This window comes from Rhinolophus sinicus, linkage group LG04 (assembly GCF_036562045.2).
Source record: "Rhinolophus sinicus isolate RSC01 linkage group LG04, ASM3656204v1, whole genome shotgun sequence".
In the NCBI taxonomy this organism is placed as follows: domain Eukaryota; kingdom Metazoa; phylum Chordata; class Mammalia; order Chiroptera; family Rhinolophidae; genus Rhinolophus; species Rhinolophus sinicus.
The window spans coordinates 57,268,347-57,295,466 of NC_133754.1; the positions used below are offsets into that span (position 1 = coordinate 57,268,347).

General features: G+C 35.2%; 1 protein-coding gene across 2 annotated transcripts in view; it reads right to left on the reverse strand.

The window, feature by feature from the left end:
* The window catches only part of HOOK3 (hook microtubule tethering protein 3), an 86,730-nt gene that overhangs the window by 26,540 nt on the left and 33,070 nt on the right, over positions 1–27,120 (reverse strand). For both annotated transcript variants that reach the window (XM_019742063.2, XM_019742062.2), the window contains exons 9-14: positions 24,181–24,344; positions 11,814–11,954; positions 10,067–10,268; positions 5,003–5,113; positions 3,648–3,735; positions 1,267–1,336 (exon numbers count right to left, since the gene is read on the reverse strand). In XM_019742063.2, coding sequence (XP_019597622.1) covers positions 1,267–1,336; positions 3,648–3,735; positions 5,003–5,113; positions 10,067–10,268; positions 11,814–11,954; positions 24,181–24,344 — 776 coding nt within the window. The remainder of the gene's footprint in view (positions 1–1,266; positions 1,337–3,647; positions 3,736–5,002; positions 5,114–10,066; positions 10,269–11,813; positions 11,955–24,180; positions 24,345–27,120) is intronic.

Genomic DNA, 27,120 nt, shown 5'->3' on the forward strand with positions numbered 1-27,120 from the left:
GTTAATTTTTTAAAAGTTGTAACACTTTACTCTTTTACTCCTCGTTTATGGGGTTTCCAATTCTCCACATCCTTAATATCAGTGAAAATTAAAACACAATAGGTTTTTACAAATTTGATAGGCAAATTTCATTATGTATTAAGACTATTAGCCAATTGTCTATAACATATTGCAAATTTTCATCCCTTTTACCATTTCGTTATCTTGATATCTCTTCTGGACACACAGTATATTTTAATTTGTACTGAGTCATACTCAAAAAAACCACTTTATTTGTTGAATTTTTTTAATCATTGTTCTTTTCCTCAGTTTAAGAATCCAACTGCATTACCTATAAGCTTCCTTAAAATTGTGTTTTGGGCATAACCATTTAATAATGAATAATCATAAATAATAAGTGTTTATTCATTCAAAAAACTTCATTCGTCTAATATAAAGTACCATATAAGATGGCCAAAAAGTTAAAGATATACTAGATGTTTCCAGAGTTGGTGCTACATTATACTCCTTTTGTTTGTCTTAAATAAATGCCTACAACAATCAGTTAATATGGTCTTCTTTTATTCAACAAGTACTTGAATGCCTATTATAACTTTCAGTTTATAAAACTCTTACACAACCATTATTTACTTATTACCCCCAAGGATGTTATAAAAAATCAAGGCTAGTGTCAATTTAAAAAGAGGGCAAATAGTCCCCAAAAGGGTAAAAGCAATATTCAGATTAATTATTCTCCTTCTGCTGGACACCTAGAGCCTTGTCGCCTATTTTTCATTTTATTACATAAAAACAGGTATATACTGAAATAAATGGAATTTTTAAAATGCTATGACTAAATAAAAATGTAAGGTACTACTGAAAGAAGAGTAGTAGAGATGGGAAAATATTTCCTCCTCCTGTCTACTGCATTATATCTTTCCCAGACCACTCTACGTAATTATTAAATAAATTTTAGTGACTACCTTGCAGGTTGATGGCTAAATATAACCTTTGTCTTTGTGCCAAGTGGTTTTACTGCTAAATGTTTGCTAAGGACACCCAAGCACAGATATATCAGTTTGTTCTTCCTACTGAAGTGAGATCCAGTCTCTTGGGCCAGTTGAAAAACAGCTTTTAACACACTGAAATCATGGACACTTACTACTGAGTTCATGTTGAAAGTGTTAGTAATAAGGAATATGGATATGACCTTCTTTATATTGTAGTGCACTACATTTTCTCCAGGAATAAAGTGCAGTGTGACTGTGAACTTCATGATCTCCTTACCTGATTTCAGGTGTAACAATCTCTGCTGCCAGACTATCTGAAGATTCCTGACTTCCCAGAGGCATTAACCCTAGAAACATATAAACATGAATGCAAGGTTAAGAGAGAGCACAACAATTTCCTTTAGTTTCTATATAAGATCCTATTTTGAGCACCAATATTAACACTTACAATCTTTGTCTTAGTCAAGTAAAAGACCGTGTCACAGTTGCCTATTATATTATATCACAAGTTTTCAGTGTACAACTGAGTGGTAGTAAATACATTCACTATATTGTGGAACCATCACCACTATCTATTTCTAAAACTCATCACCCAAAACATAAATTCTGTAACCATTAAGCACTAATTCCCTAATCCTTTCTCCCTTAGCCCCTCATAAACGTTTACTTTCTGTCTGTCTCAATGAAGATGCCCATTCTGGATACCTCATATAAGTGGAATCATACCAGTTGTCCTTTTGTGTATGGCTTACTTCACTTAACATGTTTTGCAAATTCATCCATGCAGCATTTCTCATAAATTCTTTCATTTTTATGGATGAATAATATTCCATGTTATGTATATACCACATTTTCTTTATCCAATCATCTGTAGATGGACATTTGAGTTGTTTCTATCTTTTGGCCATTGCAGATAATGCGACTATGAACATTAGTATACCAGTATCTGTTTGAGTTCTTGCTTTGATTTCTTTTGGGCATATACTTAGGAATGGAATTGCTGGATCGTACGGTAACTTTACGTTTAACTTTTTGAAGAACCACCAAATTCTTCCACGGTGGCTGCCCCATTTTACATTTCCATCAGCAAGGCATGAGGGTTCCAATTTCTCCACATCCTCGCCAACGATTGTTATTTTCATTTGTTTTTCTTTTTTGGTTAAAGCCATCCTAATGGGTGCAAAATGGTATCTCATTGTGGTTTTGATTTGCATTTCTCTAATGACTACTGATGTTGAGCATCTTATGCTTATTGGCCATTTGTATATCTTTGGAGAAATGTCTATTCTCTTATGCCCATTTGTGTAGTTGGGTTTTTTATTTTATTTTGTTTTGTTTTATAATGAGGGCGCAGCTCACAGTGGCCCATGCGGGGATTGAACAGGCAACCTTAGTGTTAATTAGCACTACGCTCTAACCAACTAAGCTAACTGGCCACCCCATGTAGTTATTTTCTGTTGTTGAGCTATGGAAGTTCTTTATATATTCTGGATATCAATCACCTGATATCATGATTTACAAATATCTTCTTCCATTTTGTAGGCTGACTTCTCAGTCTGTTGATAGTGTCCTTTGATGCATAAAAGTTTTTAAATTTTGATGAAGTCCAATTTATCTAATTTTTCTTTTGTTGCCTGTGCTTTTGGCATCAATTCCAAGGAATCACTGGCAATTCCAATGTCATGATGATTTTCCTTTATGCTTTCTGCTAAAAGTTTTATAGTTTTATCCCTCACATTTAGATCTTTGACCCATTTTGAGTTCATTTTGTATATGGTATAAGGGTTCAACTTCATGGTTTTGGATGTGGATAACCAGTTTTCCCAGCACAATTTGTTGAAAAGATTTTCTTTTCCCCCACTAACTAAATGGTGTTGACACTCTTGTTGAAAAATCAACTGACCACATCTATGAAAATTTTGGGACACTCTTTTCTATTCCATTAGTCTATGAACTTGTCCTTATGCTAACAGCACACTGTTTTGATTACTAACTTTATATTCAAGTTTTGATATCAGGAAATGTTAGTCCTCCTAATTTTTTCTTTTTTTTAAGATTGTTTTGGCTATTTGGGGTTCCTTGAGACTCCATATGAATTTCAGGATGGGTTCTCTATTTCTGCAAAAATGCTGTGGTATTTTAATAAGGATCGCACTGAATATGTGGACTGCTTTCTGTAGTATTGTCATAGTAACAATATTAAGTCTTAGATGAACAAGGGATATCTTTTCCTGAGAGAAGAGCACTATCTACTTTGGATGAAAGTCCCTTAGTAGATTGATACCTACCTCACATCTCAGTTGAAAAAAGAAATCACTGATTTAGAAAGTTTGATATACTTTTTAAAAAGTTACAAGAAACTTTCCAGAATAAAAATTTCAAGGTTTATTATTAACAGAGATGATTTAACAAATGTTTATACTTTTACTTAACAAAAACAAATATTTAAATATAATTATAATATAAAGTAAAATCCCATTAACTATAGACTATTTGCCATAAAATCTGGTTAACAGTTTAAAATTTATATCAATTTCATGGCCTCTTCACTCATTTTTCAATTTCATCTATTGGTGCAATCATCTTAAAATGAATCTAATATTTTCACCAATACTATTAGAAATAAATAATCTTGCTTAGGCTACTGAAATGATTTACCTTGAGTTGTGAGCTGCCCTTCTTGAGCCTGCACACAACGAAGCTCTTCAATGGTCTCCTTCAGAGAATCCCTTTCTGTTCTTAACCTCTGGAGGGACATTAAAAACAGGGAACGTTAGCTGCAAGCTTTATGAGTTTATTCATAGTGATCTGTGCCTTATCTAATAAAATGATAAACAGCAGGGAACATGAACATGTTTTGATCTTCTATAGGAGATCATAGAAAGGAAAAGATTACAATAATTTTTCCCATTTAACAATACTGAGTACCTACTATATGCAAGGCAATATGCTATCCACGGTTAAACATAAAAAACTGTATATTCCATCCTTAACAATAAGTACCTTATTATATAAATAAAATTCTTTTCATTAAACATTTAAAAAAATCAAACAACAAAGAATTTAAATATTCAAAATCATGACAAAGAAAATATTTTTCAGAGATTCAAAATATGCTGAAGAGCAAAAAGAATTGTGTAATGTATAATAATCATACAGAAAACAGAAAAGCTACATAAATTTACAGAAAGTCATGAGCAGAACAATGTAAAAGAAGCAACAGTGGTAGAAAAGTAAATACACAAAGTGTGATTGAAAATTATGGTGAATGTTTAAATTTTAAAAAATTATTACAGCAAAGACACATTGCCATTAATCCCCCTCAAAATATTCCCCTTCACTTCGAACACACTTATGCCATCATTCTTGCCACTTTCTGAAGCAGTTCTGGAAGTCCTCTTCCGTGAGTGCCTTTACTTCATCCTCCATCATGACAACGCTCCATGTTACACATCGTTTCTGGTACGGCAATTTCTGTCAAATAAAAACATTCCGGTGTGTCTTCATCCACTTTATTCACCGGATCTGGCATCGTGCAACTTCTGGCTCTTCCTCAAAGGCAAAATGACCACGAAAGGAAAATATTTTGAATCGATTCAGGACATCAAGGCAACCAGGACAGCACAACTAAAGACACTCACGAAAGAGGACTTCCAGAACTGCTTCAGAAAGTGGCAAGAACAATGGGATCAGTGTGTTCAAAATGAGGGGGAGTATTTTGAGGGGGGTTAATGGCAATGTGTCTTTTACTGTAATAATTTTTATTTAAACATTCACCATATTTTTCGATCACACCTCATATATAAAAGAAATTAGAATGGAAGGAAAAACAACATTCTTTTAATCTTTTATTTTAGATCTATTTCTGAAGCACAAACGTAAATCTTAAATTTAAAAATAAACAGAATTCTAATTTTTAAATTTAGAAATAGGAATTAATGTAGTCAAAATGTGAATTAAATATCATTGTCTTAATTTTAGCAGTGCTCACAACCAAAGTGCCTTATACTCACATCCTTTTCTTTTTGAAGACTGTCAACTTTTTCTTTTAGCCGCTTATATTCAAAATCTAATTTATCTGCTTTCTTCGATTCTTCAGATAATCTATTTTGCAATTCTACTACCTGATACAGAAAGGTACCATTAATTTTTATAATTTGAAACATTAGAAATTATCACTATTTCCTTCTACAGAGCTATGAAAACTCCCTTCCCCACAAATATTTTTTAAAAAATGTATATTATACAGCAACTTAACTTAATGGAGAGAACTAGGAACAAAAATCTGCCACTATCAGTTTTAAAACCAGATCACCCAGAGTGAAAATGTTCAAAATTACGAAGGAATATTTGGGATTTGTATTTACTGTAACACGGATATCTGGGTAGTCTAATATCCTTTTAGCATAAAACAAAATAAATGCTACAGGGGAAAAAATCCAAATGCATAGATAGGTAAGTGTACAAGAAAGTGAAATCCTCACAGGCTAAAACTGAAAGAGAAAGTATGTGTGGAAGCCATAAAGGGCTAATTTCCCAAACCAGGAACCCAGAACTTTGAATTTAACAGGAGGCAGATGGTTATTAAATCATCTTAGGCTCTAAATGGTAATGAGTCAGTAAAAGGTGGGTTCAGAAAAACAATCCACCAACTGGAAAAATGAATAAAGAAACTTGCCTGTCTTAAAGTGAGTACTCTGGGTTTAAAAAAGTGTTTTGTAACTATGACCTGCTAATACATGGATTTGCGTTTAAAATTTTACCACATGCCTTGTGTGGCAAATCCTAAGCCAACCAATTAATTTAAAATACTCATGGTTGGTAATGCTGTGGAAAATCTGGCATAAGCAAAACACACACTGTCTGGAAGACTACCACCTCAACTCAGGCCCCCTTGTATTTCCAAAGATAAAGATGAGCCAAATGAAAGAGCAAAGGGCAAAATAAATAAGCCATTATGAACAACAATCAACAGAAAAACATAAACAACAATAACAACAAAAGAGTAGAACAAGACTTCCAATGATTTCAGATTGGAATTATCAGATATAAAATACCGGTATAATACTTAAAGATAAATAAAGTGGAAATCTAAATTATGAAAGGAATAAGAAACCATCAAAAATGATCAAGTAGGTTTGAAAATGCACCCAAAGAGAACTTGTAGAAAGAAAATATTATCATTCAAAAATAAAGTATATTAAGCCCCAGATCAGAAACAGAGAATTAGTGTATTAAGAAATTTCACTACACTATTTCTAGGTGTAGATTTCTTTGTATTTACATTGCATGTAATTAATTAACACTAAATCTGATATTCTTTACTAGTTCTGAAAAATGTTCGGCCATCCTTTCCTTCAAATAATGTGTTCCTACAATTTGTTCTCTCCTCTGGATTCTAATTAAATCATTTCTCATTTTAATGTAATACTTTTTAATCTCATTTATAATTTCTTTCATCTGCATTTATTTGAGTAATTTCTCAGCTCTTATTCAAGTTCACTAATTCTTTCAACTTTGCTGTATGTCATAATACAATGTTGGGAAAAAATATTTCCACAAAAAACAAACAAACAAAAAAACAAACAGAGAAAAACCTGCAAGCTATTCATGGTATACAGAGCTGTTCTACTAAAACTTTTCCAACTCATTTTGTTAAGCTAGTATAATTCTGATGCTCCAATCAGATAAGGAAAGTATGAAATAGAAAACTTCAGGTGAATCATAGATGCAAAACATTCTAAGTAAAGTGAACAAAGCAAATGTAACAATGTATAAATAATAAGTAAATTCACTATGACCAAACTAAGTTTAATTCTGGAATGTAAGGACGGTTTAAGCATAGAAAATCCACTAATATAATTCATCACATTAATAGAAAGGCAAAGCAGCATAGAAGTCTCCTATCGTGTTTCCCCGAAAATAAGACCTAACTGGACAATCAGCTCTAATGAATCTTTTGGAGCAAAAATTAATATAAGACCCAGTCTTATTTTAATATAATATAAGGGGCTGCCCGGTGGCTCAGGCAATTGGAGCTCCATGCTCCTAACGCCGAAGGCTGCTTGTTCGATATCCACATGGGCCAGTGGGCTCTCAACCACAAGGTTGCCGGTTCAACTCCTCGAGTCCAGCAAGGGATGGTGGGCAGTGCCCCCTGCAACTAAGATTGAACACAGCACCTTGAGCTGAGCTGCCTCCCGGATGGCTCAGCTGGTGGGAGCACAGGCTCTCAATCACAAGGTTGCCAGTTCGACTCCTCAACTCCTGCAAGGGATGGAGGGGTCTGCTCCCTGCAACTAAGACTAAACATGGCACCTTGAGCTGAGCTGCCGCTGAGCTCCCAGATGGCTCAGCTGGTTGGAGCACGTCCTCTCAACCACAAGGTTGTCGGTTTGACTCCCACAAGGGATGGTGGGCTGTGCCCCCTGCAACTAACAACGGCACCTGGACCTGGAGCTGAACTGCACTCTCCACAACTACGATTGAAAGGACAACAACCTGACTTTGAAAAAATCCTGGAAATACACACCGTTCCCCAATTAAGCCTTTTTCCCCTTCCCCAATTTAAAAATAAGTCTTAAAAAAAAAATAATATAAGACCCGGTCTTATCTAATATAGCATTAACATAACATATTACTGGTTCTTTAATATAAAATATAATATAACATAATATAAAATAATATAATATAATAAATATAATATAATATAATATAATATAATATAATATAATATAATATAATATAATATAATATAATATAATATGATATAATGTAATACCGGTTCTTATATAATATATGACCGGGTCTTATATTAATTTTTGCTCCAAAAGACGCATTAGAGCTGATGGTCCAGCTAGGTCTTATTTTTGGGGAAATACGGTAATAGGTGCAGGAAATGTAGTTGATTAAATTCAACATCCTTTTAAGATGGATACCCAGAGAAAATTAGAAATATCCTGTATAACAGAAATTCTTAATCCTAGTAAAAGGTGGCTACAAAAAAAATAATCTGTAGCAATCCTTATACTGGTAAAACATTTAAAGCATTCTGTATAAAATCAAGAACAAAAAAATGGTTGTGTACTATTATTGCTTCTATCCAAAGTGGTATTAAAGGTCAGACATGCTGATTAAGAAGAAAAACTGTATAGAGTAGAAAGAAAGAACAAAATGCTTTTATTTGTACACTACATCACTTCTGCCAAGAGACATTATTAAAAGTAATATGAGAATTTGGCAAAGTTGTAAAATCAATGTATAAATACCTATTTCATTCATATAAATGAGCAATAAACTGAAAATGGTATCCTTTCTTTTGCTAATTACATTTACAAAACCCAAATACATAAAGTACCAAGAGTGAATATAACAAAATATGTGCATGATATTTAGAAGGAAATTTAAAAACTTAACTGAAAGACATTTAAGACCTAAATAAATAAAAAGATATTATAGTCACCAAAAGGAACATTATTGTCATAAAGATTTCAATTATCCTCGAATCAATCAACAGATTCAATGTAATTCCAATTCCCAAAGGTTTTGGGTATAAAGGGAAAGGAAAGGTCTAAGAATAGACAATTTTGAAAAAGAACAGGTGTGGGTATCTGCACTACTAAAAATCTATAGATAGTAAGACAGTACGGTATTGGTGTAAGGATAGACAAATAACCAATGAAACAGAAGATAGTGCCCCAAAACAAACCAACGCATAACATGGAAACTTCAGGTATATGATAAGGTTGAATTGCAGGCCATTGTGGAAGATACTGTTAAATAAATGTTGCTAGGTTGACTTGTTGTCCTTGCTCCCTACACAAAAATCAATTCCATGTGGCTTAAAGGCCTACATGTACAAAGTGAACTTTAAATCTTTGTTAAGAAATCAAAGATCAGTATTACATCCTTATGTAGGAAACGATTTCTTAAACAAGACATAATGAGCACAAATCATAAAGAAAAAGATATTTAAAGTTCATTACATTAAAATTACCAATCTCAAGAAAAGTAAAAGGGCAGGTCACAGACAGATCGGAAATAAATGTAACATGTATAAGTGACAAAAGATTAATATCAAGAACATATAAAGAACTTTCAGAAATCAGTAAGAAAAATAAATAATCCAATTTTTAAATGAATAAAAATTAAAATAGGCAATTAACAAAAGACATGTGATCAGTAAATATATTTATAATTAGGGTAATGCAAAGTATAATCATAAGGAAACACCATTTCATATCCAATTGGCAAAATTTCAAGTACTATGTGTTGGTGATGATATGGAGCAATAGGAATTTATGCAAACTTCTTATTGGTAATATGGTCACTTTGGAGGACAACTGGACAATATCTAATCAAACGAACATAATCTAAGGAAGAAACTCCATATAATGTAAAACTTTTACACATGTATAAAAGAAGTAATGTTCAATACTATTCACAGAGGCATTTCTTATAATGTAAAAAAAAGTTGAAACATTTTGTATGTCCTTCAACAGGAAAACTGACAGATTGTAGGACAGTCATTCAACAGAATGGATACTATAAAACAGCACAAATGAATGGAATAAAGCTATGCCTATCAACATAAACCAATCTCACAAATATACTACTGACCAAAAGTATACTGCAGTAGAATCCTTTCATTTTTTAATTTATATAGCTTTAAAACATGCCAAAATATTGTAAATTTTATATATATATATATATATATATATATATATATATATATGCAGCAAAAGAATAAAGAGATGCATAGGAATGAAAACCACAAAACAGCATAGTGGCTACTATAATGAGGGGAAGAATATGTTTTATTTTTTAAGTGTGGATACTTATTATTTTTTCTTTTTCTTTTTGTGTATTTCTTAAGTATTACATAATAAATTAAAAAATAAAAAGCAATAAGGGGATCTGCTATAGAGAACAATAAGCTCAGGATAAGAACTAAGGTTCATAGGTAAAATTCAGAATACCATGAAAACAAAAGTTGTTAGATTTTGGATAAGCCATCATGTTATAATGGAGAACCTGCTTGAAAATATTATTAGGAGACTTTGTTACCATTCTTTTACCTGTCTCTTATATGTCTCAAGTTGACTTCGAGCTGCATTGGCTTTTCTTAACTCTTCCTCTAGACTGACAGTGTTCTGCATATACATAGTGTTCTTCTCTTCTAAGAGTTTAACCTGCCGCCTCAAATCACCAAGATCTTCTAGCTTCTTTTTATATGATTCCACTTGGCCTTCTAGTTTAGACACTTTATCAGAAGAATGTCTAGAATGAGATGGGAAATCAGAAATCAAACACATCCACAGTTATAAGGCTGCTTTAGTGTTAAACCAAGAGGGTTGTCAGGAAATAACACATTCTAATGAAATTATAGACCAAAAGTGATTCCAGGTTAATTTTTCACTCAGGTTAAAAAATATGATGAAATTACAGCAAAAATTGTCATGAAGAATGTTACATAATTTAAGGAAAGCTGGGGGGAGAGTAGTACCAGCAGAGTCCCACGCAGTACAAAAGCCAAATAAATACATTGCACAATGTCCAAATGATTTGGCAGTTAGAATGCTTTAAGTGCCCATAGGAACAGCTGTTTCAGTGGAGCAGCGAGGGCAGGTAGCGGCACATTTTAGGGGTTAAGGAGAGAACATAAGTTTTACCCTGTATAATCTAAATTTGTTTTGGAGAGAAGTAGAGAGTAGTAAGTTTCTCTCTTTTTCTAAGATAAGAGAGACCTACAAGTAAACATAAATATATACTAAGGAGGAAGATTCAAATGCAAAAAGAAATGATAACTGTGGTAACACAGTCCCTGTGTAAGCAAGAAGCGTTGTGACCCAGAGCATTGAAGAAGAAATTAGCACTGGACAGGAGGAAGAATTTGCTTTTACATTTTAGAAGCAAAAAAGAAAAGATTAGTGGTGCAGAGAAGTTAGGAGGTGCAGGAAACATAGGACGTGGAGAATTCCACAGTTCATGGCCTCTTTCCTCTATGCAGCAGGAGACAATGCCATCTACTGAGATTAAAGCATGGGCGAGGTGGGGTGGGATGGGCATGCAAGTGAGAAGAGTTATGAAAATATGTAACAGCTATGACAGAAATGGGAGACAGAGCTATCTACTGATGAACAGTAGAATGGTGGACCAGTGATAAGAACCCAGTGAAAAGATCATTAATTTGCAGTAGGACAGAACTGTATCAATGTGATATTCTCTATTCGTTCTCAGTATTCAAAGAGCAAAGTGTAAAATATAGATGGTTGAAATGATCCAACAGAGAACAGATTGCACAAGAAGTGGAAAGGTGGAAAAATGAGGTGGCAGGGAGTGAGGTGCCTAGAGAGAACAGTTGAGATGAAGATAAAAAGGTCTGGTAAGCAAATGAAGCCTTGTGGTGTGTGACAGTATCTGAGAAAAAGAAAGACCAAGTTGACTGGAGGACTCAAAATCAAAGAAAAGGAATAGTAATGAGAAAAACTCCAGAGCAATACAAGTATGAAGTGATGGTCAGAGATTAATTTCTATGATATTTATATAGTACTTATTTGCCAGATAACTTTTCCAAGTGTTTACAAATATAAACTCACTTAATTCCACATATAAATCTGCGGTAGGTATATTATTTCCATTTTACAGATGAGAAAATGGTTACATACAGGTTAAATAAATGGCAGCACTGAGATCTAAACCCAGGTGGTCTGGCTCTTAAACACCCTGCTATGCTCAGCGATCCTGGAGTTCGTAATATTGGTGGTAGAACTGTTCTGGGTGATGACAGGTCTGAGATTCTAGAGAGACGGGAAGATTGTTTACCTAAGAACATCTATTTCATCTTTTAGAGACTGAGCGTCATCTGCCAAAGTGGTTAGTTCATCATTCTGTTGCCGAAGTTCAGAGATTTCCTTTTCTAACTCTTCACAGCGTATTCGATAATCATCTTTGGCTGCTTCTAGTCTGTAACCAAAACAAAATAAACCAAGAAAGTGCTCTTTACTGTCTAATAATTCTCCTTAAAACAGTAATAGGAAATAAAAAGCATGAGAATGCAATCTTCTTGAATGTGTCTCCTACTTTTGTGACAATGAACTATAATTCTAAGTTTTAACTATCCTAAAAATTGATTCCAATGTTCCAAGGCTTGTGGAAAGATAACAATTAATTATAATACCATTCCTCTATTCAGAAAGTTAGACATCAATATTTGTAAAAATACAGCAGATATAATTTATTTAAAATGTTATTAATTATGAAACTCATATTCCTTGTTGAAAATTTACAAAATACAGAAAAGCAAAAAAGATAAAAATCATGTATTAACGTTTTTGGAGTATATTCTCCAGTCTGATTTCTATTCCTAGGTCTTTTTTCCCCAAAATATGTATAATACTGTTTTTACTTATTAGCGTTTTGCTTAACATTAATCCTTCCTTTAGATTTATAAGATTCTTTGTCTCTCATTGATTATTTACCTTTTATTACTGAAATTTATCATTGATTATTTACCTTTAATATTATTATATAAATATTTAATGTACAGAGATTCTTTGTTTTTATTTAACTCAACTGACAAACCTTACACTATATAGTTTTCACTTTTCGTATATGATTAGAAAGGTGGTTTTTTTTTTAATCCTATATTTCTGTTAGTATTTATGGGGTTTCATTTTTCACATTAAAGTTCTCAATTTCCCTGGAATTCATTTTGGTATATGATATAAAGTAGGAATCTAACTTTGCCTGCCAAAATATCTACCAACTATCCCCAAACCATTTAACAAATGATTTAACCTTTCTCTATTAATTAGAAAAATGCCATCTTTATCATTTTTATATACACTAGGATGGGTGTCTGGATCTTAATTTGTGTCACTGGTTTGTCTATAATTTGCTGCACCAGTACAGTTATTTTAATTAGCATAGGCTTATAATGTATTTCAACACTGGATATGGCAAAGTACTCCCTCATTATACTTTGTTCTCAAAATATTATGGGAATCTCTTGCTCATTAATGCTTCTAGATGAACATAAAATTAGAATTGGAATCAAGCTCAAATTATATGATAATTTAAGAGAAAATGGCATTCTTATAAAACTCCATGAAAAACATGTAAAAATATGTTATCTCTCTACAATTTTAAAATATTTTTAATGGATAACTTAGAAGTTTTCTTCATTTAAGTCCCTAATATTACAATAGTCCCCAGTTATCCATGGGGCATATGTTCCAAGACCTTCAGTGGATGCCTGAAACCGTGGATAGTACCAAACCCTATATATACTATGTTTTTTTCCTATATATACCTAACTTTTCACTTAAAGGAAGCACTTTACAGCTTTTCTTTGGCATGTCCGAATTTCTAACATCACAACTGCTACAGTTTGGGGCTTTAAAGTGAAATATGGGTTACCTGAACACAAACACTGTGACACTGCAACAGTTGACTTGGTAACTTAGACGGCTACTGAGTGACTAATGGGTGGGTGGCATACACAGGACAGCTACACTGGACAAAAAGATGATTCATGTCCCAGGGGGGACAGCATGAGATTTCGTCACACTGCTCAGAGTGCAATTAAAAAGTTATGAACTGCTTATTTCTGGAATTTTCCATTTAATATTTTTGGACCACAGCTGACTGCGGGTAACTGAAACCACCACAGAAAGTGAAACTGCAGATAAGGAGGACTACTGTACTTTTAATTTTTTTAGGTACTTATATACTTATAAATGGAAATTCTTCCTGATGATACTAGTGATTGGTAGAAAAGCTCATGATCTATGCAAAGTCTTAGTTACATTCTCCTTGTTAAGTGTTTATTGGTTCTAAGAACTTTTCAGTTGATTCTCTTATATGTTCTATGTAGACAAACATATTTACAAACTCTTTTCTTTCTAGTATTTTCACCTCATTTATTTTTCTTATTTCATTTTCTAGAAAAGCAGTGACAGCTAAATCTTATATGGCATCTATATGCCAGGTAATAGTCTCAGTATTTTACATATATTAACTCATTTAATATTTAATTCATTTAATACTCATTTAAAATTCCAGAAGGTAGCTAATACTACTGGACCATATTATAGTGGAGGAAATGGAGGCATGCCCAAGTCTACACAGCTAAAAAGTGGCAAAGCCAGGATTTTTCAAATGTCTAGAAAAAAGTCAAATAGATTAATGGTCATCCTCATATTATAACTGACTATAAAGAATAATAAAAATTACTACGATATATAAATTTATAGTACTGATAAAACATTTTAATTGTTCAAGTACTTCAAAATATAATACTGTAATATGTATTGTGGAAATATTTCATTTATAATTAAAATGTAAGACAATTAGAAATACCACTTCCCCAAAACCATACTTTAAAAACTAGAGACTTCTGTCCAAAATGGCAGCACAGGAAGAAACTGAACATACCCCTTCCCATAAACACACTGATTTTACACCTACAGACAAAGCAATTACCCCTAAAGAAGAACTGGGGGTCAACTGAACACCTTCTGCACAACAGATGAGAGAGACCACACAGAAACAGGTAGGAGAGATGCAGACAGGATACCATGGGAACACCCCCCAACACACCAACCTGCAGGAGGGAGGGATTGCCGACTGCCCCGCCCTGGGGCACAGGAAACAATGGTCGTTTAAAGTGCACCTAGACTCTAAGGGAAGAAAATCCATTTACCAACCCCAGAACATCTGCCAAATGGAAGGGAAGCTGCGGGAACTCTCTTTCGTTGCTGGATGGACGAAGGAGTGCTACCTGTGCTCCCCTTCCACACTGCTTTCCCAGGAAGGAGCACGATTCAGGCCGTCTAGCCAGCAGGCCGTCTAGCAGCATGAGCACCAGATCCCAGGCCCACACCAGCTCCTCGGCTTGCCTCCAGGGCTCTCCATGACTGTCCCTTCTCCAGCCACAGCTTTGGGTGCTGGCTTGGTTTGTCCTTAGAGCTCCCCTCAGCCCTGTGCACACTCCAACTACAGTCCTGGGCCACACATGGCTTACCCTTGGGTGTCCCAACAGCCTGCTCCAGCTCCAGCTTCCAGCTGGTTGTCAAAGCGTCCCTACAGTGGCTTACCCCTGGGGCACGCCATGGCTGGAACCCATTCTGGCTACAACTGCCACCCTGGTGCGGTGAACACCCAGGACATCCTGCAGATCACGCCACTTCAGCCACTGCTGTAAGCCCTGGTGCAGCTTGCCCTCAGGATATCTCTTGTTCTGAGCCCCTTCCAACTGTAGCTCCAACTGCTCTGCCAAGGAAGCCTCAGTGTGGCTCACCCTTGGACCTTCCCACGGCCTGTACCTACCACAACTACAGCTCTGCAGAGCCTGCCAAGGTGGCCCCAGTGCAGCTTTACCCCATGACTGCCCATGACCTCAGCCTGCTCCAGCTCCAGCCAACCTGCCTAGGTAGCCCTGGTGCGGTCTCCCTACAGCCTATGCCCACTTCAGCTCCAGCTCACCTGCCAAAGGCATCCAGCACACACAGTCCACGAAAGGGAAGCTCCTATACAAGGCCACTCCTTCAAGACCAGGAAAGCTTGCTATTTTGCTAATCCATCAAAACAAAGAGAGACAGGCAAAATGAGGAGACACAGAAATGTTCTAATGAAAGAACACGATAAAACCCAGAAAAAGAACTAAATGAAACAGAGACAAGCAATCTATAAGATAAAGAGTTTGATTACAAGGGTGTTCACTGAACTTGGGAGAAGAAAAACGAACTCAGTGAGAACTGCAACAAAGAGAGAGGAAATATAAAAAAGAACAATCAGAATTGAATATCATAACTGCAATGAAAAACACACTAGAGGGAACCAACAGCAGATTAGATGATGCAGAAGAACCAGTCAGGGAGCTGAAAGCCAAGGTTGAAATCGCCCAGTCAAAACAGCAAAATGAAAAAAAATGAAGATAGTTTAAAGGATCTCTGGGACAGCATCAAGCACACCAACATTCGAATCACAGGGGTCCCAGAGAGAGACAGAAAACCTATTTAAAGAAATAATGGCTGAAAACGTCCCCAACTTGGTGAAGTAAATAGCCATCCAAGTCTAGGAAGCAGAATCCCAAACAAGATGAATCCACAGAGGCCCATACCAAGACATATTATGATTAAAATGCTAAAAGTTCAAGATAAAGAGAATCTTAAAAGCAGCAAGAGAAAAGCAGCTAGTTATATACAAGGGATCCCCCAAGAGACTATGAACTGATACTTCAACAGAAACTTTGCGGGACAGAAGGGACTGGCATAATGTATTCAATGTGATAAATGAGAAAAACGTACAGCCAAAAGTACTCCATGCAACAAAGTTATTCACAATCGAAGAAGAGACAGTTTCCCAAACAAGCAAAAGCTAAAGGAGTTCATCACCACTAAACCGGAATTACAAGAAATGTTAAAGGGACTTCTTTAAGTGGAAAAGAAAAGACCAAAACTAAAAATAAGAACATATAGGAAAGGAAAAATCTCACTAATAAAGGCAAATTTAAATGTAGTGGATCAACCAATTACCAAGCTAGTATGAAGCTTAAAAGAAAACTAGCAAGAGGACGTGTAAATATAGTAATAAATTAAGAAACACAAGATACAAAATATTGTGTTTGTCAAAAACATAACTGTTTGTGGGGGTGAGTAAAAAATGTAGTGCTTTTAGAATGCATTCAAACTTAAGGGACCATCACCTTAAAATAGACTACTATAAGCATAGCTTGTTATATATGAATCTTACGGTAACCAAAAACCAAAAACCTATAACAGATACACAAAAAGAAAAAGGAACCCAAACAAATCACTAAAACAAAGAAAGTCATCAATGTATAAGAAAAAAGAGCAAAGAAAGAACAGAGAACTACAACCAGAGAATAATTAATAAAATGACAAAAAGTACGTACATATCCATAATTACTTTAAATTCAAGTATACCAAATGCTCCAATCAAAACACACAGGGTGGCTAAAGAGATTAAAAAAACAACAACAAAGACCCACCGATATTCTGCCTACAGGAGACTCACTTCAGATCAGAAAACACACATAGACTGAAAGTGAAGGGATGGAAAAAGATTACTTCATGCAAATAGAAATAAAAAGAAAGCTGAGGTAGCAATACTTATATCAGATGAAATAAACTTTTAAATGAAGACTGTAACAAGACAAAGGAAGGCAGTACATAATGATAAAAGGATGAATCCAACAAGAGGATATAACACTTTTAAACACTGATGCACCCCATGAAGGAGCACCTAAATACATAATTATGAGTGGACATAAAGGGAGAAATTGACAGTACTACAATAATAGTAGGGGACTTTAACACCCCACTTACATCAATAAATAGATCACCCATACAGAAATTCAACAAGGAAACTGGCCTCAAAAACGGGACTGAAATGACACATTAGATCACAAAGATTAATATATATTTATTGAACAGTCCACCCTACAACAGCAGAAACACACATTTTTTTCAAGTGCATATGGAACATTTTCCAGGATAGATCACATGTTAGGTCATAAAACAAGACTCAGTAAATTTAACAAGACTGAAATCATATCAAGTATCTTCTCTGATTACAATGACATGAAACTAGAAATTAATTACAAAAAGAAATACAAACACGTGGCAGCTCAACAACGTGCTACTAAACATGCAATAGATTAATGAACAAATTAAGGAGGAAATAAAAAAATATCTTAAGACAAATGAAAAATGGAAACACAACAATCCAAACTCTTTGGGACACAGAAAAGCATTTCTAAGAGAAAAATTCATTGTGACACAGGCCTACCTCAAGAAACAAAAAAAATCTCAAATAAACAATCTAACCTTACATCTAAAGAAACTAGAAAAAGAACAAACTAAGCCCAAAGTGAGTAGAAGGAAGGAAATAATAAAGATCAGAGCAGAAATAAATGAAAGACACTAAAAAGAGCTATAGAAACTAAGAGCTGGTTCTTTGAAAAGATAAACAAAACAGATAAACCTGCCTGACTCATCAATAAAGAGAGTGCCAAAATAAATAAAATCAGGAAAAAAAATTGACAATCAACCCACAGGAATACAAAGGATTGTAACAGAATACCACGAACAATTATATGCCAAAAATCTGACAACATAGGAGAATGGATAAATTCCTAGAAACATGTAATTTTCTAAGACTAAATCAGGAAAAAGTATAAAATCTGAACAGATTAATTACTAGAAATGAAACTGAATCAATAATCAAAAAGCTCCCAGCAAACAAAAGTATAGGACCAGACAGCTTCACAGGTGAATTCTAGCAAGCATTCAAAGAATCAATAGCTAAACTTCTAAAACTATTCCAAAAAATTAAAAAGGAGGGAAAGCTCCTTAACTCATTCTATGAGGCCAACATTACACTGATACCAAAATCAGATACTACCAAAAAAAGAAAGAAAGAAAGAAAGAAAGAAAGAAAGAAAGAAAGAAAGAAAGAAAGAAAGAAAGAAAGAAAGAAAGAAAGAAAGAAAGAAAGGAAGAAAGAAAGAAAGAAAATTACAGGCCAATATCCCTGATGAACATAGATGCAAAAATCCTCAACAATGCATCAAAAAGATCATACACCACAAACACCCCAAATAGCCAAAGCAATCCTACGAAAAAAGAACACTGCTAGAGGTATCACACTCCCTGACTTGAGCTTGTACTACAGGTCTACAATAATCAAAACAGCATGGTATTGGCAGAAAAACAGACACACAGACCAATGGAATAGAGAACACAGAAATAAAACCACATAAATATGGACAATTTTTGACAAACAAGCAAAAAACATACAATGGAGAAAAGACAGCCTCTTCAATAAATGGTGCTGGCAGAATTGGAAAGCCACGTGCAAAAGAATGAAACTGGACTGCTTTCTGTCACCATGTACACGTGCAAAAGAATGAAACTGGACTGCTTTCTGTCACCAAGTAACAAAATTAATTCAAAATGGATCAAAGATCTAACCATAAGACCTGAAACAATAAACTGCACAGAAGAAAACAGGTACTAAACTTATGGACCTTGGGTTCAAAGAGCATTTTATGAATTTGACTCCAAAGGCAAGGGAAGTAAAAGTTAAATAAATGAATGGGACTGTATCAAACTTAAAAGCTTCTGTGCAGCAAAAGAAACCATCGACAAAATAAAGAGGCAACCAACTGAATTGAATGGGAGAAGATTTTTGCAAACAGCACCTTTGATAAGGGGCTAATATCCAGAATATACAATGAACTCATACAACTCAACAACAAAAAAAACAATCCAATTGAAAAATGGGCGGAGGACCTGAAGAGACATTTCTCCAAAGAGAAGATACAAATGGCAAATAGACATATGAAAAAATGCTCAACATCACTAATCATCAGAGAAATGCAAATAAAAACCACAATGAGATACCACCTCACCCCAGTTAGAATGGCTATCATCAACAAGACAAATAGTAACAAGTGTTGGAGAGGCTGTGGAGAAAAAGGAACCTTCATACACTGTTGGTGGGAATGCAGATTGGTGCAGCCACTATGGAAGGCAGTGTGGAGGTTCCTCAAAAAATTAAGAATAGAATTACCATATGACCCAGCAATCCCTCTCCTGGGTATCTACTCAAAAAATCTGAAAACATTTATCCATAAAGACATGTGTGCTCCAATACTCACTGCAGCTTTATTTACAGTGGCCAACACATGGAAACAACCAAAATGTCCTTCAGTAGATGAATGGATAAAGAAGTTGTGGTATATATACACAATTCGGCGGTAAGAAAAGATGAAATAATACCATTTGTGACAACATGGATGGATCTTGAGATTATAATGCTAAGTGAAATAAGTGAGACAGGAAAAGTAGAGAACCATATGATTTCATTGATATGTGGGATATAAAACTGAAAACAAAAGAACAAGACAAACAAATGAAGGAACAAAAACTCATAGACATAGATAATAGTTTAGGGGTTACCAGAGGGTAAGGGGGGACAGGGGCTCTAGAAGAGGGTAAACGGGGTCTAATATATGGTGATGGAAAGAGGACTCTGGGTGGTGAACACACAATGTGAGATCTAGATGTATTACAGAATTGTACACCTGAAATCTGTATAACTTTACTAACAACAATCACCCCACTAAACTTTAATTAAAAAAAAATCACAGACCATGATTTAGTGGGATTTATTACAGGGACGCTAGGATGGTTCAACATTCACAAATCAATCAATGTGATACACCATATAAACAAAATGAAGGATAAAAATCATATGATATGAAGAGATGCAGAAAAACATTTGATAAAATTCAACATCCATTTATAATAAACACCAAAAAAAGTGGGTATAGAAGGAACATACCTCAACCTAATAAAGGCCACATATGATAAACCAACAGCTAACATCATACTCAACAGGGAGGAGCTGAAAGCTTTTTCTCTAAGCTCAAGGATAAGACAAGGATGTTCGCTCTCACCCTCTTACACAACACAACACTGACAGTCCGAGTCACAGCAATCAGGTAAGAAAAAGAACTAAAGGTATCCAATTTAGAAAAAAATAAGTAAAAAAATTGTCACTATTCACAGATGGTATACTATATATATAGAAAACCCTAAAGATGCCACCAAAAAACTATTCAAAGTAATAAATGAATTCAGTAAAGTTTCAGGATACAATATTAATATTCATAAATCTGTTGCATTTCTATGCACCAATAACAAAATATCAGAAAGAGAAATCAAGAAAACTTCATTTACAACTGCATCAAAAAAAAAAACAACAACAATAAATTTAACCAATGTTGTAAAAGACCTGTATTGTAAAAACTACAAGGCATTGATGAAAGAAAATGAAGAAGACACGAATAAATGGAAAGGTAAACAGTGTTCATGAATCAAAAAAATGAGTATCGTTAAATGTCCATACTACCCACAGCAATCTACAGATTCAATGCAATCCCTAACAAAATACCAATGGCATTTTTCACAGAAGTAGAACAAATAATGCTAAAATTTAATATAGAATCATAAAAGACTGAATAGCCAAAGGAATCTCGAAAACAACAACACAAAAACAAAGTTGGAGGTATCAACAGTCCCTGATTTCATACTATACTACAAAGCTACAGTAATCAAGACAGCATGATACCGGCACACAAACAGACACATATATCAATGGAACAGAACAGAGCCCAGAAATAAACCTACACTTACATGGTCAATTAACCTACGACAAACAAAGCAAGAATATACAATGCGGAAAAGACAGTCTTTTTAATAAATGTTGTTGAGAAAACAGTTACACGCAAAAAAATGAAACTTAGACCACTTTCTCACACTATATACAAACATAAACTCAAAATGGATTCAAGACTTAAATGTAAAGCCTGAAAGCATAAAACTCCTAGAAGAAAACATGTAGTAAACTCTTTGATAGGTCTCAGCAATACTTTTTGGATAGGTCTCCTTGGGCAAAGGCAACAAAAGCAAAAATAAACAAACAGGACTTATAAACTAAAAAGCTTTTGCATAGCGAAGGCAACTATCGCCAAGATGAAAAGCAACCTACTAAATGGGAAGAGATATTTGCAAATAATATATCCGATACGGGATTAATATCCAAAAGATACAAAGAACTCATACAACTCAACATCAAAAAACAATCAATTAAAAAATGGGTAGAGGACCTGCACAGGCATTCTCCAGACATATGGATGGCCAACAGACACATGAAAAGATGCTCAACATCACTAATTATCAGGGAAATGCAAATCAAAACCATAGTGAGATATCACCTCACACGTTCAGAATGGCTATTATAAAAACAATATAGAATAAGTGTTGGTGAGAATGAGAAAAGAGAGCCCTTATACACTGTTGATGGAATTGCAAATTGGTGCAGCCACTATGGAAAACAGTATGGAGGTTCCTCAAAAAATTAAAAATAGAACTACCATATGACCCAGAAATTCCACTTCTACATATTTATCGAAAGAAAATGAAAACAATAATTTGAAAAGATATATGCACCCCGTGTTCACAGCAGCCTTGTTTATAATAACGAAGATATGGAAGCAAACTAAGTGTCTATCAATAGGTGACTGGATAAAGATGTGGTACATATATACAATAGACTATTACTTAGCCATAAAAAGGAATGTAATCTTGCTATTTGTGACATGAATAGTCCTATAGAGTATTATGTTAAACGAAGTAAGTTGAACAGAGAAAGACAAATACTGTATGATTTCACTTATTTGTGGAATCTTAAAAAACAAAACAAACATTGAAATAGGAAGAAACTCATTGAGAGAACAAACTAATGGTTGCGGGGTGGGGGATGATGGGTGAAAAGGGGAAAGGGATTAAGTACAAACTTCCAGTTATACAATAAATTACAGGGATGTGATGTATAGCACAGGGATTAGAGTCAATAATGCTGTAGTAACTATGTACAGTGACAGATGGTTACTAGACTTACTGTGGTGATCACTTTGCAAGGGATATAAATGTTGAATCACTATGTTGTACACCTGAAACTAATATAATATTGTATGTCAATTAAAAAAAAAAAAAAACAACTAGCCACAATTTAGAAACAAAAGGGTAAAGTCATACTTAGATTTGATTATACCAATTCTGTGTTAGAAAGTCAAGATGCAGTTCTCCAATCAAGTCAAGAAGAATGGTTCTCAAACTTTGGTCTCAGGATCCCTTTACTGTTAAAATTACTGAGATTCAAAAGAACCTTTGTTCATATAGGTTTTATCTATCAATATTTAATAAACCCTTTATGTTAATACAGACAATATACTGTTGATGAAAAATAAATATTTTTCTAAACAAAAAAAGTAAGAAGAGTGGCAAGGTTTTCCATTGTTGTGAGTCAAACAATCTGGTTTAATAAAAGACAGCTGGGTTGTCAGATCTGTTTCCATATTCATTTGTTGTTATGGTTTTTAGGCTAAAGTATATGAAGGAAATCCAGCCTTCCACAGATATGTAGATGGAAATGAGAGGGCCCTGAAGACTCTCAGAGAGGATCTCAGTGAACCTTCAGAGATCCTCAGACCACACCTGGAACTTCTGATGCAGACCACAGGGAATGGATTGTTTCTAAAGTTTCTGAGAAGACTATAAAGTTTTTAAACTTTTTCCTGTTAAGGCAAAAAGAAAAAAAACATCCAGAAACATTTCACTGAGAAATAATAAATGATATGTTTCCATACTAAGTTAGTTGATAAAGTAAAAATCTAATTGATTTAATTTCTTACTATTTTAACACTGGAAATCTGTGACTAAATAAGAAACAGGTTATAACGTTTTTTATTAATCACAACAAAATATTTTTATCATACCGCCAAGCCCTTCAATTTTGTGGTTCTGTTTTGTCTAGCAGGACACCAAGTTTTTCCTTTTCTTCTATCTATTCCCTTTCACCATCCATTTGTCAAAGGTTCCTTTTTTCTCTCTTTTGGTCTTTTCCTCTCCCAGAAGATGTGTTTAAAAGACCATCCCATTAAATCAGCTTGCACTTTAAATAAGTCTGTCTCTAGAAATCATGCACCTGGCTTTTTTATTTTGTCTTTAAACTGAGCGCCTGAAAAGCGCACCAATCTCTTTAAATTCTGTGCGAATATCTTTTTAGGGCATTGAACCCTTTAAGAAGATGCACTTTCTTTGAAATCCGTTCCCTGGAGTTTGTGGTTTAATCTCCTTTTTTGTTTTAAAAGTGATTTCAGATTTTGAGTGAATTTCACCTTTCTGATGATTGCTCCAACTCACCCACAAACCCCCTCACTAGTGTAGTTCTGTCGTCCTCTAATTTTCTCCTCAGTCTGCCTTTACTTGCCTCAAAGCACCTGGCAGAACGGGGATGGGACAGGTGTGTGGGATGCGGGGCTGGTGTTCGTTTCTTTCTTTCACTCACAGTTATATTTCAGTTGGTGCATTCTGTCTTCAAATAATATTGAAGATGTAGCTCTGATGATCCTTTGCCAACAGAACTTTTCCTAGATGTGAAGTTATTTTATGTCATGTGGGAACATTTTGAGGAAGTTGTTTATTACACAGCCTCCTTAGTCTGCAGTTACCCAGAAGTCCTAACACTATATTCTTAACTTTAAAAGATAGCTACCAAATTTTTAAAAATCAGATTTTAGTGAGTGGTCTTTTACCTGAATGTCTCTTCTTGGAGCTGTTCTAATTGAGTTTGGAGCTGCAGATGCCTTCTTCCTGCTGGACTGTTAGGATCCTCTATAGAATCAGATTGATTAAGTCTTTCCATTAATACCTGATTCTCTGCCAACAGACTACTTTTCTCTTCTTGCAATGCTGCAACCTGTTAAAATACAGGAAGGCAGCAGTCATTTCTTCCAATTACACTGGTATTAGCATAATCACCTGTGAATTACCATTATAAATTAAAGACTATTTTTAAAGAAGTACAATCAACCTCCACTTAAAACATCTCCATTATTTTGAAATATTGCACAGAGTAATAAGAGTAAGCAAGAATAATTATTTGATATCTGAAAAGACAGTTCAACAAAGGAGATATATGTGGTAACTAAGAACAAAAGGATACTCAGGATTAGTCATTAGGAAATGCAAATTAAACCCACAATGTTGTATCAATAGTTTCCCACTAGAATGCCTAAAATTAAAAAGACAGGCTGTACCAAGTGTACAAATGGAAGCCTCACACATGTCTGGGGAGAATATAAAATGTTATAACCACTCTGGAACAGTTTTGCAATTTCCTAAAAAACTAAACATGAAACTACCACATAACCTAGCCATTCTACTCCTGTTGTCACACAGCTGCCTGCCTGTCTGTCCCCTCGTGCCTACCCCTAAAGAGAGTCTGTGAGACTAATCCTCTCAGGGACTTTGCTTCACCTTTGTGCTTACACCTTATGTCTCCTTGTTTGGCCCCAAAGGATGGCTGGCTAGTCAATGACAGGTAAGATTCCCCAAGAGAGGAACGACCTAAGTCAGGCACAGTCACGAGGGGACCACCAGGAGAGGTGGGCATAAACCCCCCACCCTTCCCCAGTCTAAAGAGAGCATCTGCCTCTGTGGCTGTATTCCTTCCCACAACCTGCTTGGGAAGTGATTCTAGATGTGATAACATCAGTTCTCCATCTCAGCAAGTTTCAGCATAAAGGTTTTGTCCCCTGGGGAAGTACAAACAACAATTACTAATACATCATGGGACTTTCGGCAGGCAAGCGTGATTGGTTTGAACCAGTTTTCTGGTATGCTGTATGAGACTCATAGACCCTAGAAAAAACAATGCTACTTCCTTTTATGTGAATCAATAAAAGCCACAAGGTGGCCCGATTCGGGGCTCTCAGTCCTTTGAGGCTGTGAGACCCTTGGCCCCTGTTTCAAAACTTTCTTGTTTTCTGTTTCTTTCTTAACCCTTCGCCGCCCCTTCTCGTTCTCTCACTGCCCGTGTTGCGCAGGATGCAACGTACTCCTAAGTATTTATTTACTCAAGAGGAATAAAAGCCTATGTCCATACAAAGACTTACAAAGAATGTTTAAATAGTTTCATTGTAATAAACACTAGAAACAACACAAATGTTCATCAACAGGTGAATGAATAAATAATAAATTGTAATCTATCCATACAACAGAATATTCAGAAATAAAAAAGAATGAACTATGATACTGACCAACATAAATGAATCTCAAAATAATAAGTCAGACAAAAAAATAACAACCATATACACCATATGATTCCTCTTATATCCAATTCTAGAAGATACAATCTAATTTACAGGGACAGAATCAGAGTTGGGGATTTGAGGGGAAATACACAAAGTCATGAGGAAACTTTTGAGGGTGATAGGTTCATTATATTGACTCTGGTGATTTCGCACATTCATTGTATATATGTCGACATGCATCAAAACTGTACACCTTAAATATGAGTAGTTTGCTATATGTTGGTTATACCTCAATAAAGCTGTAAAAACAAAAGTCGCTTGCCATTTCTGATTCTCCTTCCCCCCCACACACACTTCCTTTTGCACTTGCTCTGGCTGGGCTATCGGGCCTACATTCCCCCAAAACTGCTCATTAGGATCACTGCTGACCTCCTGCTACTGCGAGCTCCCCAGAACATCTGACACAACTGATCACATCCTCCTCTTTGAAGCGTTTTCTTCACGTGGTTTACAGGACACCTTACTCTCCTGGTTTCTGCACCAACTCACTTTCTCCTTAGTCAATTCCTCTTAATTTCTCTGCCACTAGAGTATCTCACAGCTTTTCTCTTCTCCATACAGTGATGGCATCCAGTTTCATAGCTGTAAACACCATCTATTCACCGACACCTCGCACATTTCTATTTCTAGCCTGGAACCTGGAACTGGACATCATTTCCACTTGGATGTCTAATAGGCATCTCAAATTTAAACTGTCCAAGTGGAACGCTTAATTATTCCCAACCCTTAGTCCTTCCACAGACTTTCCCATTTCAGTAAATGCTAATTCTATCCTTCCAGTTGCTCATAAGCCTTAACATTTTCTCATCAGATCCACATCCAATCTGCCTGCAGATATCATTGGCTCTACTTCTATCATATTCTGACCACTTCTCACTAGCCCTAAATTCTGAGGACCTAAACCAACACAATGTTTTGCCTGGATTACTTCAATGACCTCGTAGTTTCCTTGGTTTGGCCCTCTCTGTCCTTTAGTCTATTCTCTACACAGCAGCCATAATAATCCATTAAAACAAAACTCAGATGGGTCACATGACTAGTTTAAAATCCTCCAATGGCTTCCCATTTACTCAAAGTCAAAGTCTTTACAAAGGCTTATAAGGCCTCCCCAGACTGATTTCCTCCTTCCCACTCCCTCATACTCCTGCCATCCTCATCTTCCTGCTGTTCCTTGAATACACCAGCCACACTCCCACGTCAGGGCCTTGTGATCAGCCTGTAATGCTCTTTTCCGGAAATCTGGGAGGCTTGCTCTTTTAACCTCTTTAGGATTTTACTAACATGTCACCTTCTCTGGTGCACCTGTACAGATGATCCAATTTAAAACTACTAATTCTTCCTACCCTGGACTCCCTATTCTACCTTCTCTGCTTTATTTAT